A 15809-nucleotide genomic window follows, 5' to 3' on the forward strand; every position below is an offset into this window, starting at 1 on the left:
TTTGTATGACAGTAGCTACTAATCATGTTAACGTCAACGCATGTTAGATTTTACACACCTGCAACACACAAAAGCCCTTTTCTCCTTTCTCTTTCTCCACAGACTGAGAGATCCTGAAATAGATGTGTTGATGGCGGTCTACTTTCTTTTTTCCCCCACACGCAGAAAATGAATGTGACATAAATCTCTGTACAATTGAATAAAATTGTACAAAGTCAAAGATAATACCAAGGTAGATGTAGATGAACAATAGACACAGTAAGGTCTGCAGAGCAACTACTTTGCTGTTCAATGACTGTTTTGCAGCATTGTCATTACCTTTCGCCTAGACTGATGGCCGCTCTGAGCCAGTGCAAACCCAGCAAACTGACCCTGATGGACTTCAATCATGGGTCTCTTCCATCCCACTCTGAACTTTGATTCTGCGAATATAATGAGTGGGGTACAAGGTTTCAGAGTGTGCAAATGCAGATTTCAGATGCCAGCAATCACTTCACTAAGTAGTTCGGAGCAGTTTCAACACCCTCTCTGTTCTCAACTTGTTCAACACCTGGAAACAGGCCAAGTGCATGCAGCAGAGGGAAAAGAATAAAAAGCTATGGGCTGTATGTTTAATGCCCAACATAAACAAGATGTTTCTTCTTTGTTTTCGTAGCCTTTTCTGAACTGTACAGACTTGTCAGCCTTGCTGCTTTCAAGTTTCTGAATTCCACCTTCACACTAGCACATGAGAGTTACCCAGCTGATCATGTGTACTTACAGTCACAACATGCTAAATGATGAGACTGAAACAATACAACTTCAAATTTGTGGTAAACCTACAAACACTGTCTAAAATGGGGTTCACAACGTAAGGGAATAGTGAGAGTAAGATTGCTAAAGCAAAGAAGCGTTCAAATCCAAATCTGCCAAGGCAGCTATTGTGTGACAAGAAATAAATACAGCCTCTGTAGCAACCAGACATTAAAGATAATCAGAATTGTCTTTATTTGGCCAAGTTTGTGCACACAAACAAAAAATCTAACTTCAGTTCCAGTTCAAAAAAAGAAAGGTTTTATTAAGAAAAGACAAATTGCAGAAAGTCTTAAGAAACTATATGTGCAAAACTAAGAAGTGCACTGTACATATGACCTGAATGATAGAGCAGTGGGTTATTTCACAGTGTTCATCAGAGAGACACCCTGAGGGAGGAAACCATCTCTGTGATGGCTGGTTTTAGTAAACAGTGCTCTGTAGCGCCTGCCTGAGGGCAGCAGGGTTAAATAGTTTATGTCTGGGATGTAAGGACTCTGCAGAGATGTCTGTTTCCTAACCCTGAAATGTACAGGTTCTGGATGGATGGAAGACCAGTGCCGGTGATTCTCTCTGTAGATCAGATTGTCCTTTGCAGAAATGCATTTCTTGTGCACCCTTGTAAAACATCCACAGGTTTTACTTGTTAGGCCATAACTGATTTGGTGGGACTTGGAAGACAGGCTGATCCTTTAAACTATGTGGTAACACTCAGAAACAATAGACTAGTCTGAGCAGCCAATCCACGATAGAGCTACAAGCTACATGATGGCTGCAAAGCAAATGAAACATCAAAACATCCATCTTCTTCCACCAGACTTTACATGGACATGTACTTAACAATATTTAACGATTTTGTTTTCATCATCAGATTTGATAATGCAGTCGGTGTAGTTTTGGCAAAGCTTTCACTTTGAAGGTTTGGTTGTAGCTAATCAGATTCCTCAAGTCCTTAAAGTCTGGTGGTTTTCCTACTGTCCTGGTGGCAGCCTGCCCAGATTACCATTTTGTCAATTCTTAATGTCAGTCAACTGTCACGAGTCCTTTATTCTGCAGTCTATCTTGTCCTTGATCTGCAGTTCTAATCTAATCTGAACCTGCAGCAGGTGTTGCCAGTTTGCTGAGCTCATCAAAGCAGCAGAGCAGAACAAGGACCACTATCAGCTGCAGTCCAACATGATGGATTCAAGTCACAAAACATATAGTATTATTTAGTTTTTTCAAAACAAACGCAAAAAAAAAAAAAGCAACTGTCTGAGATCAAATCCGACTCTCTGAGAAACACTGCTGTCTGGGATGTTAGCAAAACTTGCACAACTCACTCAAAATCAAGATAAGAGACAAGAGGCAATCGAAAAGCATGTCTCATGCGGGCACAGATGCTCTGGGCCAAGCCAGACTGGCGCAAGAACGGGTTTTACAAAATGCCGTTGCTCAACAGAAACCAACATCCTGATTTCCAGCGGTCCTGCTACCGTGATCACTCTGGCATGTTGTTATGTTGCATTAGTGCAAACAGAGAAGAAGACAGAAGTCCTGCACACTGAGATTAAAGTTCAGCCACCGTCACATAATGCTGACTTTTCTTTTTCTTTTTAATCAGCAATGCCAAACAGTCTTTCCAAGGTTGCTGAGTTAAGCAGAAGTCAAATCCTCAAGCATCTTTGGTTATAATTTTCAAACAGGCAATCTGTTGTGAAAGAAATGTAACATGCCTCTAAAGATGCTCTCTGTGAACGGTTCTTTATGGCTTTCACTGGCAACCAGTGTAAACAGCCTCTGCTCAACGAGGAGAAATAAAAACTTCTATTTAAAAACCGCAAAGCATATAAGATGTTCCCAGTTACTAAAGCCATCTGCACTTCCAGTGGTACAGAGTAAAAGAATATCTGCACTTTTCTCAACTCCATCTTAGGTTTTTAGATTCTTTCTGCCAATCACATGTTGTGCTACTCTGAAAACCTTATTTCCAGTCACAGCAGGCAGCTCTTTTCAAACTGTGTCCTCCTTCCCAGCAGACAGAAAGTTTTAGCAAACAGCTTGTGAATTATGGATTTTGAATTCTGACGCTAATGCTATATTGAATGTAAATAAGGTGAGAAATATGCATTTTACATAATCTGAACTACGTTATGGTGCTGACTGGACTAATCTGACTGGTGAAAATAAGAAAGCACTCCAAGTATTTAATGTGCTTACACATCCTATTAAGTGGTTATATGCTTATGACATCTGTTTTTTGGGACATAGCCTAAAGAGCATTTGTTTTTGTTTTTACGAGTTGCCAACAGACCTACTTTCACTTTTACTATTTGCAACGCTGAGCTGCAGTGTGACAGGGCTACGTGGTTTTGTGCATTGCTGTGCTAAAAATACAGATACGTGCAGGTTTAGCACCTGAGCAAGGACACGGTCCTGGTTTTCAGATCATTTTCTGCAACTTTCAGGTTTTAACGTAGAATGCAAACTGTGTGTTTATTAGTTTTTGTTTTTTCAGGGCTGTTCTTTTGCACAGTCAATATGTATGTAAACACCTCATGCACTGTTACTTTTTAACGAAACTGTTTATAGTGCCACATTTCCTCTTATTTAAATTCTGTTAGCGGTAGTTGAGCTGCAGAGAGGAGGAGAGAACGAGTGGGAGTCAGCGAGAGAGAGAGAGAGAGAGAGAGAGAGAGAGAGGTGAAAAAGCGTTCAGATCGAGATTACGCAGAAGTAGATCAGTCAGTCCTGAGAAGACGAAGAAGAGCACAGAGAAAAATGAGGATCTTCGACTGAAATCTGGTATAACTTGAACCCACACCCACGTCATAGTTTGCATTAGTGTGCTTCTATGATAACTACATAACTGTCGATAATCTAAATATTTAAAGATGAATTATCGCTGTTAAAGCAGCATGCTTTTGTACAGGTCTGGCTAGAGCTGATCATCATCATGCATTTCTTGCAGTCTGAGTTTCATTAATGTGGTTAAAAAAACAATACTCAGAGTTAAAGTTGATTTTGACTTTTGCATTATTAATATTAATTTCCCAGATTTTCTATTGAAATTTTATATTTTTCTCATGATTAATAATAACCTTGCTGTATGATTTTCACACTGTGTTTACGTCAAAAGTGAGGCTGAAAAAAATGGCACAGTCTGGACTGAAACAGTCTACTTAACAGCATGTTTTTATTTTAAGTTTCTTTACAGCTGGAAAAATCAAGTGTCTTTACATAAATGTACCTAAATATATTTGTTGTCTACGGTGAGTCAAATACTGAAAACCTCTGAAGTAATTTATTACTTTTGGCTGCATAATTCAGTCTTACTGAAAAATTCCAATGTCTTTATCCAATGTTTGATATCAACTCAACTTTGATTGAGTTGCATACATGTATTGAATAATAAACAAATATACCGAGGCTTACAGGATTGCAAACACAGACCAATGTTGCAGGTTAGTTGGTCTGAAGGGAACATTTGAGTCCAAAACTTTTAAAGTGTTTTTTCTTTGCGACCACTGTGAATGAATTTTAAGGATTATATTGACTAAAAAGCGTAAAGCAGAAGAAAAATAACCCCTGAATTAACTGCAAAGTAAAAACTGCAAAGTACAGAGAACCTCTGCTTTCAGTGACAGTGCAGATCCAGCCAGTGTCCATAGGTCGCTTAGCAGAGAGTCCGGAGGTGACACTGTCAGTGTGGAGTTAGCTATTATTGCCAATATTGACAGAACTGTGGTGATGCTCCCAAAGTGACAGCATGTGCTTGTTGATCATTATACCATATATCATTTAATATTATATTTGATTATGACATTAAATATCTACTGAAGGTACAGGAATTTGTATCAGTCGTGCTTAAAAAGTGGTTCTTTGCTGGCATCAAGCCTTAAATCTTGTTTTCAGTTAATCTTTAAGTTCTAATCTTTTGGTTTTTTTCTTCCAAGACTTTTTCCACCAGAGGTCCTGGGGGTCCATCTTTTAGCTTGCACACCCTGTACCCTCCTCCGCCTGGGCGGTGTGGCTGCTGTCAGCATCTCCAGGGCAGATCCATCCAGCTTCAGTAGCCTCCAGTAAGGTGAGCTTCACAACTTCAAGTAAAGTTCCCCACATTCTAGGAAAGGCTGCTTCAATGTGCCATTGTTATTGTCATGGTCTCACTTGCAGCTGCTCTTACAGACGTCTGCCTCCACCTCTTGGAGAATTAATGAAAACAAACTGCTTCAGCAGCAGCTGCATTAAAGCTATAAGATGCAACCTAGATAAGAGCCAGACAAGTTCAGATAAAAACATGTTTAACTGGGTCGAGTTGGCAGACAGAGATGCTCTGAGCCGTGCTAGTTTGGTACAAGAACCGTTTTTTAAAATTTGCTTGCTCAGCAGACACTAATATGAAATCGTGTTCACAGCAGATAAACCTGCTGAACTCCAAAAGTAAAGACCAGGGACCAAATATCAGTGCAATCAGTGCAAACAGCAAGGAAGGAAGAAGCCCTGGACACAATCCAGGTTACAGACCAGCCACTGTCAATGTAACACTGGCTTTTCTTTATCAGCAATACAAAACAGTCTCTCCAAGGTGGCCGAGTTCAGCAGCAAACCAGAGCTTTTACCCCACATAATATCTGCTCAACAGGGGGAAAGGGATCCATATGGCTTTTAAGTTCAAGCACCACAATGCATTTTAATGTTTCTAACTACAAATGTTCTTTTTGATTGAAGAGAAATTTCAGCTAAGATTCATCTGAATGCTGCACAAGTAGAAAAGTTGTGCTACCACCAGCACCCTTTTTTTTTTTTTACCTCCAGATTAATACCTACATCCCTTTTGTGATGTTAAAGTGAGACGGAGTAAAAAGTATCTGCAGTTTCCTTCAGCACCAACAAAGATTCTTTCAGCCAATCACTTTGAAAATATTTGTCTAATCACAGCTTTAGTTTAGTTTTTATTAGTTTAGTTTTCCAAGTTCACAAAATTGCTTCAGTTTGTTTTTAATGTTTTTCAAGTCTAGTTTTTATTTTTATTTAAGTTTACTGAAATGTTTTTTCACATCTAGTTTTAGTTTACTTTTAGTTAATTACAAAAACCTTACTGGACACTTAATGGCAGTGTTATAAAATAGCTTGTGAATTGTGGAGTGTCAGATTTCTGACACTATTGCTAATATTTGGACATATCTATATTGGACGTAAATAGAGGTGATAAATATGACTTTTGTTGTTTAATGTGGGGTTGTTGTTTTTTTGTCTTTTTCAGTCTCCCATGTGTTCACTCCATAATTATCATGCAGTGTGAACATAATTCAAAGAAAGTTACGAATAAACTGAAAGAATGCTGAGGTCACACTTGGCTGAGAGTCAGTGTTTATGTCTTTGTGGAAGAGGCTACTCATAATGTTTTGGTGCATCTATACCTTCTGTATTACAGCAATAGAGGTGGCGACTTGTAACAACAGAAGGATGGTAGGCCGCAGTAAGCCAGCACCTTCTGACCGGGACACTAAGTCGGCCATGCCCGGGCCGCCGCTGTCATACTGCTCCGAGATGCTGCACAGCCAGGCTGACTCCTTCCTCATGGCAGCCCGACTCGTCCGCAGAGGATGGCCCAATGAAGGGACCAAAACAAACAGGCAGCTTTCACAATCTGATGGTTCAGCACGTCAACCCATTTTCACCAGTTCAGAGGGGCATAAGACTCTAGTCAGGGTTAGGATTTGCCGTAAGGACCCCATGAGAAGTTGGACTCTTGATATGAGCAGTGGGGAGACATCCCTGGATGGAAAGACAGGCTTTGAAAAAGATGATAAAGCCAAAGAGACATTGGAAGGTGCAGCCTCACCAAACAGACCAGAAGAAAGACAGACAGGTGTAGTCTATGTTTGGAAGTCTAGTTGTCGCATCACATGCAGACAGACCAGAAGATTTAAGGCCCCGGTGCTACCAGCCATTGCTGAAGTTGAAGTTTAAAAGAAGACCTGTAATTGAATCTACAGGTGTATGAAGTACAGGGTTAATGGTGATTGTAAACTTGAATTAAAAAGTGCTAAAGTACCTGTGAGTTTATTTTCGCTTCACATAAGTAATTTCATTTGCCATCAGTTCAGGAGTTTTACAGATGAAAACCTTTGTTTTTGTTCTTCATTCAACTGAAATTATCCACAATCAAGATGCTCTTAAAACACCAGAGTAAGTCTAAAATGGACTTTCCACTGTTGACATTGTCTGTAAAAGTTACACGACTATACATCTCGCAAAATCCGAACACTGAAGACAAAATCGACCAGAAAAGGATTTTTCTTTAAAATAAACTATAATAATATACAAGTACATCAGCTCCCTGACTGGCAACTCCCGATATACCAGCAGACTAGTGAAACAGAAGGTTAGCTAATAATCTCTGGTGATTTAAGCTACATTAGCTAATGTTTTGAACGCCATTTAGAGAACAAAGATAATTCCAGAAAATAAACTAAGATACGGTGTTATTAACACTATTAATTAGTGTTAATAACACTAATTAATTAAGGGTGCTCTGATGAAAGGGTCTAAACTCGCCTGTGACTGAGAAACACGCTATGGTGTGAGCTGAGTTTAACAGCAGCGCCATCTAGTGGCTTTTAGTGGAAACAGCAACTTCATTAACAATACTTCCCAAAAGGATAGGATTTGATTTTAGTAAACTGTGCTTATTTTACGGTTTCATTTTAGGTATTTAAGCAAAGATGAGAAAAATAAAGTCGATAGCACTAGGTGTTGCCCAGCTGTCTCCAATAAAAATGTGGTTATTATTCTATCTACAATTATTACCTGCAAGACGCTCATTATGGCTCATTTTTTTCAGGTATAACAAAGAATGAACACGGGAAAAACAAACAGACAAAAGATACCAGCTTTGGGGGAAAGGAGTTATCAACTGAAGTGCAAAAAGCACCACCCTGCCTTTGCCATCGTTGTTTAGTTGCAGCTCAAGGAAGACGTCATTTTACCGTAGTGTACTTGCACTCTAGTCTCTTCATTCAGGCTTCAAAGAGAACGTCAGGTATTACTTTTCTTACCTGGAGTCCACAAAACGTGGCAGTTTTTCCTTCAACTTCAGCCACATCTGAGCGATCATTGGGACAGGCCTGATTTTTTTTTTTTTTTTTTGTTAAACGCATTTATTTTGTTTGCGCACAGCCACATTTCAGTTCAAAGCCCCAACACCAAACTACAGAGACAACTGCAGAAACGCAAGGTCACCACTCCCCAGGCAAGACGATAATTCAGATTATAATTACTCCCAGATTGACGAGTGTGCATCCTTCATCATCATCACAGAATGCCACCTAATGCACCAAGCATCAATAGTGATGAATTTTTAAAAAAAACAAAACACATGAAGCATCTACGTGCACATAATGGTGCGGACAGAGGTCCAGGTGACATCCAGGGAACACAGACGCTTGGATTCGGGATTCCCTGGAATTGGCATGCTGAGGTCAAACTGGGATCACTCACAAATGACTGAAAAATAAAAACCGCAGGGGCTCAATTGTAGTTCAGTAGGAAACTTCCTTTTCCTTTTTGGACAGTTTCTATTGAAACAGTTTTATCTAATGACTTGGACCATTAACAGTAACATTAAGAATTAAAAATACAAAGATCATTACAAACCAGAATGTTTATTACTAATAAATGCCAGAGACACTGGCTGAGACGACGACACTGGCCCTCAAGTCCGTCAAGAAAAGAAGAAGAAAAAAAAAAAAAAGAAAAAAAAGACATTTAACTTCAGAAACGGTCATTTCTAAAACCAACGGCGTATGAAGAACACGATCTAAAGTGACAAAACATTTCCCCTCCCAGCACATCCCACACACCCCGCAGGCTTCCAGATGTTGGGTTCAAACAGCCTGGAACAGTCTTTTAACCTGTGTTTTACAACTGATGAAATCTGGCAAGTTAAAAATCCTTCTCAGGTACACTGGAATCCATGTAAGGAGGGACAAAGAGGAAAGAAAGAGGGGGGAGGGGGGAAAAAAGAATTCCATAATCAACATTATCCTTGACATTTGAACTTTAATCCTAAACCCACTCAATGTTTCATATTCCTCCCCAAAACCTGGAAGCATCAGAACAAAATTTACTGAAAACTGTATTTATTTGTCAAAAAAGCTCCTTTACAGCGCCAAGATTTTCAACCTGTAAAGCCATCAAACATGTAAAATACAACCCTTACAATACAATAGAATCAAAACAGGTACCAAAAAGTACAGTAAAAATTACACTTCCGGTGGAAATGTGGAAGGGGACGAGGAAACAAAACAAAAACACGAGGGAAAAATAAAAACTAAAACTGATAGGGTTTAAAAAACAAAAACAAAAAAAGAAAAGAAAAAAAGTTACATTTCTGGTGTTTTCTGTACAAATGGTCTTCTGTCATAAAAGAGGTCGAGTCTGGCCCAGTGTGTGTCCGTCCAGCCGTCGGTCTCACTGGATCACTGGAGTCCTGAGGGGTGACACACATTAATGACACAGCTGGAACAAACCATTCAAAGTCTAATCTTTTCAAAGGGAAATTAAACTTTTAAAAAGACAGCTTTCTATGAGTATTTTAACTTGAAAACTTCAATCTGTTCTCCACTTACAGCAGCTATTAGTAGCTCAGTGCCAAGTGAAACATCTAAGTGCTCTCTCTATTTCACTTTCAACAGCAGAGATGCTCCTGGCAACCAATTTACTCAAGTACAAATAGTTAGACTCTGACCCAAACAGATGCAGGAACTAACACGAGTCTGAGGCTACAGGAGGACGTCCACATGTTCGCCAGTTTACTGTGATCAAATACTCAGCTGAGACTGCGCCAACTGTAAATGTGTCCTCCAGGTGTTCAAATGGAGTTGCATTAAAAAGAAACCAAAAATAAAAACAAAAGAGCAACTAGTCATCAGTTATGTCTGCAGGCATCTGTGTCCAGCAGTAAAACAATCCTGAACAATGATATTTATGCTAACTGCAGTCAGTCAGCAGCAGGTGGCTGCCTAACATCTAACATTTTGGGGACCTGTGTTCTATTATTAAAACACAATATTTAATCCAACTGCCTGGCATTTCTGGTGACGATTGGAAAGGAATGTTTTCCCATTTGGTGAAAGCCAGGACTGACCCCACAGCTATGTTTGGGACAGTGACAGGTCAAATCAAAGGGGAACTCATGCGAACTTGAAATTACAACAGCAAGGTGTGAGTGGGGGTCTAATCAGTCTATCCACTGTTTAAACTGGAATACGTAGCACTAAGACACAGTCGCACATGTTGCGTTGTAGCAATGTCATACCTTGCACTGCCAAGTGACCATCAGTATGGCTTGTAGTTGGCCTGGTGTCCCCCCCGCCTTGGGGTTTTTCCATAGCTGGCATTGCCCTGGTCTGTGAAGGAGACGCAGTATTAAAGCAAGAGCTCAACATCTGACAGATGATGTTTGAGTGTTAAGTAAAGAGCAGGACAGGAACCCAGTTCTCCGGCTCCCCAAACTACACTCTAGAGGCTTGAGAAGAAAACACGGCACTCAATGACGTCTTAAACACTAAAGATGGGTGGCAGGAACGAGGCAAACTCCAAGAGTCAAACCAGGAAACACGAGCCAGATGTGTTTTGGCAAATTTTAGGTTGTTAACTCTTTAGAGCCGGTCAGAGCGGGCACGCTCTGTTTTGCATAACTATTTTTAAATCCCGGTAGCTCTGCAACCACGTAAGCTAGCGCAATAATTTTTTTTGCATATGAAACCAGAGGAGATGTACTTACATCTTATGCCATCAGCTTGTCCTAGGTCACAGTTTCCTCCCACATATAGCTTTGCAAAAACTGCATAAAAAGCACTTGCAGCAACAAAAACATAATATTCCAGAAACACGCTTTGCCGATCCGATCAGCTGTTCATAACACTTCCTATGTTGGAATAGACGTCAGCACGAACTTTTGCATGTCCGCCACTACCTGCCCGAAACCGGAAGTGACGTCATTTTCGCAGAAATGTGGGGGGGGGTTTACCATCAGGGCCACAGGGCCTATACTGTTTTTAAAAGTTATCTTTGACTTTATGACTTTCTGTGTCGTTTCTGGGATGCTTAGGACTCATATTGCACCGATGGAAATAGTTTATTTTGCTGCACATGCTGCTTTTTTGCAAATTTGCAGTATAATATTCATTTTCGTTTTTCCTGCAGTGTATAAAAATTGGGGTATTTCAAAAATAAAACTATGAAGACACTCAAAATAAATTTCCTGTGGTAGGAAACTATTTTGTGCAACTTTTTTGTATTTACAGTTTTGAGGGATAAGCCTCTTAAATTTCTCTAACTAGAAATATGTTAAAAAAGCAAAAACGATTTTCAATTTTTTTGTAGTTTATTGCACTTTTTTGCAATTTATGTAATTACTATGCACTTAATGAATACATATTATTAAAATCTTGAAATGCTCCCAAAAATGGCACCACACCATGTAAAAATATAATATAAGCTCTGGCAGACTTGGTTCTATGGTAGGTCTTAAAGGGTTAATGCAGCACCAACTTTATGCATCTACAGAAATATAACTGAGGGAAAAATGAACATCTTAAACGTTATGTTAGCAAGTTTATCAGAGCAAGTGGAACAGCTCAAAGGTCTAGAAGTACTGGCATGGCTACATCAAGCAGTTTACTCTTGTACTGTGGCTGTAGTGGGGGCGGGGTAAGGGGAAACAATCACACAATCAGTACTGACGCGTACACCTCAGGTTTGGGCTTCGATGTGTTAACTGTTACTCCAAGTTACAACTCATCTGCATGTTTGCACTTACTGTAATCGTATCCAGGACCATATCCGTAGTAACCAGAAGAGTAGTCATAGTTGCTGTAGTTGCCATATCCACCATAGCCATAGCCTTGGTTGCCATATCCTTGGTTCCAGTAGTTTCCATAGCCCTGGTTCCAGCCCTGGCTCTGACCTGAAACACAAAGTGCACATGAGTTTGGTCTAAACTTCAATATCATCCAACTCGAGAAGTACACGAGAAGTTCCAAATTACATATTAATACCCATTACCACTAAAACGTGCTGTCAACAGTGACCTAGCCTCTTAGCATTTACCCGATCATACAGATTCAAAACAAACAAGAAAATCCAGAAAGGAAGAGGGTGATCATCGTCATTTACCTCCACGGCCCCTGCCTCCTCGGCCTCCTCCATAGCCACCTCCACGCACTGTTCCGTACTGCTGCTGCTGGTACACCTCCTTTGGCTGAGCAATTTTCAGCTCACACTAAAAGAGATATACATACTGAAAAATCCACTCTCTCCTTTATGTGGTCTTTAAAACAAAACTAACGTTAAAACCGCCTTGCAATATTTACAAAAACATTTGCAATTAAAGAGTGACCCACTTCCCATGTGTATACAGAGAAAACTCAAAGTTGTAAATTTCAAAAACATCTCAAGCATTAACTCAGGGTTTAACTACCGACTTGGTCAAACATCAGTTTGCAACAAGTTAATCTGTAGTGGCTTAATCTTTGTCACTCTTCACCAAAACAGATCACAGGTGAGGCTGCACTGTCCACCAGGTAGCTGATTAGAAGAATTTAAGCTGATTTCCAGCTGTACATCAGCACTTCTGGAATAACTGCTTACCCGGCCACCCTGGATGTTGTGGTATTTCTTCTCCAGACACTTCTTTACGCTGGTTTCCTCTTTGTATGTGATGAAGATGAATCCCCTCCTTTTCTTTGATTTGGGGTCAATTGGGAGCTCAATGGTTTCGATCTGAAAAAAAAAAAGATGATCGGAGAAAAGATTTTGATCAGAAACAACAAATACGGTGCATGTAGTATGGCAATCTCAGGAGTAAATTATCTCTGCTTTAAAAATGTCGGCCACATCATTTAGTCAAACTTCAAACACACAAACAAGTGCCAGAATATCTGTTATTATTTATCCTTAACAGGATGACTTCCTCAAATTAATCTACAACTTTGTTGTTTACTGGCCAGTGGTGATGTACATGTGGTTAATTTATGGCTTAGACCAGTTTAGCTGGTAAGAACAGGATTAAAACTGTAAATAATGTGTTGAATTGCATGAGTATACAAAGTTGGGCAAGTCAGTGGCTCTCAAACATATCCACAGAGTTTGTACAGGAGAATAAAAATAATACTGCCATCTACCCAAGTTTAACTCTGGAAACACTTAACCAAGAAGACTCAACATACAAGAGAGATGTAGTGGTTGCTGCATTCTAACCGCAGATATTTAAAATACATTTTATTTGAAACCAACCTCTCCAAAGGCGCCGAAGTATTCCCTGATGGTTTCCTCAGTTGCTTCTGGGTTCAAACCCCCAACAAAGATCTTCTTGACGGGATCCTTCTTCATAGCCATCGCCCTCTTAGGGTCGATATTGCGTCCATCCAGTCTGTGTTCCTTCTGCTCGAGTACCTGTGGATACAGATATATTACCATTAACAGACAATAACAGCACAGAGATTAGAGTCATCATCACAGAGATGACTAATAATGCAGACAAGGCAGTGTGGCTGATTAGCATATGATTCATTTATATTACTAAGAGCCGTTCTCCCATAAAAGCTTCTGGAGCCCGTTCGGGATGAAATTATGCTCAGTTACGAGGGGGGGGTCACCTTATCCACGCTGGCAGAGTCTTTGAAGAGAACGAAACCAAAGCCTCGGGATCGGCCAGTGTTTGAGTCCATCTTGATGGTGCAGTCTGACACCTCACCGAACTTACTGAAGTAATCCTTCAGGTCCTTTTTACTCGTATCCCAGCTGAGGCCACCCACGAACATTTTCCTGTAAAATTAAATGGAGAAATGTTAGCAATGTCTACATTTACAAGGTTTCACAGTTTATTTTCCCAAGGCTCATCATGCCATCACGAGATCCTCGCACACATCACATGTGGCCAACCACAGTCCAACCAGACACTCACCCAGCATCCTCCTCTCCTTTGCTAGCGTCGATCTTTCCGCCATCTGTGTTGTTGTCCTGCTCCTCGTCCCCGGCCATCTGCTCCAGCTCAGCTCCATTCTGCTCCTCCTCTCCCTCGTTGCCGTTCTGCTCTGATGTCTCCATGAGCAGGTTGTCAGCGTCTGCCATTCTGACGGTGGGATCTTCAAATGACTGAGATGGGACAAGACAAAGTTTGAGAGATTGGAGAAGTAGGTAGCAGACTACATTAAACCAACATTTATCAATTCACGCACAACACTAACTGGAAGCGGTATTGTTTTCTTTACGTTTTTGATGCTTTATAAATACTCTTCAACAAGGACAAGAAACCTTTTGTTCATATCACTACCTGATCCCATCTTTGCTCTCACTTGCTAATTTGTTCAAATAAGACTGATTAAAATTCAGCCACACTTATGCTGACTTTAAGTCGCTCTCACATTGGTTTTAAACTCACTCATACTTAAATGTACATTACATACTCTGCAACAGGCTGAACTTCTAAAATGCTGTTGATTTATTTACCAAAAGGATCCTCTATGATCTATTAACTGCAAAGTTTAACCAAAACAAAAAACGAGGCAGCACTTCCCATCTGAAAATACTGACGTTTAAACTACAGAATGGCTTTTATTAGCGTATAATAAATGTATGGTTTTAGTCCTATATTATTAGTTGATCTTCTGTGATCAACTAATCGTGTGTAGTATTTTAAACATTTGTTACTTTACATCTTAATTTCTAGTCATTTTTAGGATCCTACATTTTAAAATGTATAGTTTTAAAGGTCCTTTGTTAAAATAGTTAAACATAACCAATAGCATCATAACAAAACAACAGAATAGGCACATGGCTTTAAAGACACCCGGGATAAAAACTAATTAACTCTAAACAGATACACACAAAGAGTGTACTCATTTAAATTCAAGTAGCAATAGAAACTATTTTTCCCCAGAGTTTGGAAATTACTGTATAAGGAGAGCCGATACACGGCCTAAAGATATTTCTATTCGTCCCTATTTTCAGAGAATATTGAGCATAAATCGGAATGCTAATAAAGAGCCGCATACATAATGCTAACTGAATGCTAATTTTAAGTTAAAGCGTTAGTCCGATCATTGCAATGGCGCCATATATCGGCAGGTTATTTATTATTTACACACCACCGACCATCATCAGTAATAAGACAGTTACACGCAGTTGTGCGTGCACCAGTGACCCCACAGCCGCGGTTGAAAGGAAAGAAAGAGCGTGAGTCTTCCATGTTGTCCAAACGTTTAAGCGGACCGCGCTTTGCTCCGTTACCGCTCGGGGCAGACAGCAGGCCGGGCTATCAGATGGGCAACCAACCAAACACAAAAACCGTTTAGATTATATAAAGTGCACTTAAAAACTGCCATTATGCACAACGGATGAGAATCATCAGGAGAACAAGAGACTCATAGCGTGCAAAAGCCGCGCTAACGCACATTAGCACGCTGCAGCTAACGAACTAGCCATGCTTACAAGCTAACAAGAAAACACCGCACACGAACAAAATGGTCGCCGCAGAAGAATCACGATGGAAATAAGCACGATATAAACCGGAACTCCTACAGTTACTATTTACTACTCTTATATTTGCTATTACCCAAAATAACAATAAAAACGTGTTCTTACTTTGACTGAAAATACCGGGGACGCCGAGTGGCTGTTCAAAATGGACACGCTCCAAATTCGCCGCTAACTCGTGGCAACATATATATGACCGGATGTGACCAAGAAACAACCACGTCGTAATGTCGACATGCGTGATTGGACGAAAGCGACCCTTTTGAAGTTAAAGGCGTTGGATCATTGGTTGACTGTTCGCCCGCTGTGACAAAAGCCACATTCAGTAGCCAAACGTCCTTCCTGCTTCCTGTGTTCTGCTTTCTTTTTAGAGTGGCGTCTCAAAAGAAACGTTTTAAACATGCTAGGCTTAAAAGCGTGAATAATACTAATGTGTGTTTCCGTATCTTCATTTTAGTCGGCTACAAATAGCTTCAAAAGTGAAACCGATG

The 15809-nt window shown here is 40.1% G+C and overlaps 1 protein-coding gene and 1 long non-coding RNA gene across 2 annotated transcripts; one reads left to right on the forward strand and one right to left on the reverse strand.

Moving 5' to 3' along the window:
- The first annotated feature begins 3472 nt into the window (after positions 1-3472).
- On the forward strand, positions 3473-8541 carry LOC102295819. Its single transcript, XR_315403.2, has 3 exons — positions 3473-3576; positions 4728-4858; positions 6209-8541. It is a non-coding gene; the product is annotated as an uncharacterized LOC102295819 (long non-coding RNA).
- On the reverse strand, positions 8431-15479 carry LOC102296018 (heterogeneous nuclear ribonucleoprotein A/B-like). Its single transcript, NM_001286329.1, is given in 9 exon segments — positions 8431-9268; positions 10097-10187; positions 11603-11749; positions 11959-12064; positions 12433-12564; positions 13078-13236; positions 13440-13608; positions 13748-13938; positions 15427-15479. Coding segments are annotated over 7 exon segments (951 nt in total). The 5' UTR covers positions 13915-13938; positions 15427-15479; the 3' UTR covers positions 8431-9268; positions 10097-10116.
- Positions 15480-15809: the final 330 nt, after the last annotated feature.

This window comes from Haplochromis burtoni, unplaced genomic scaffold, assembly GCF_018398535.1.
Source record: "Haplochromis burtoni strain Fernald_Lab_line unplaced genomic scaffold, NCSU_Asbu1 Contig_17, whole genome shotgun sequence".
Classification (NCBI taxonomy): domain Eukaryota; kingdom Metazoa; phylum Chordata; class Actinopteri; order Cichliformes; family Cichlidae; genus Haplochromis; species Haplochromis burtoni.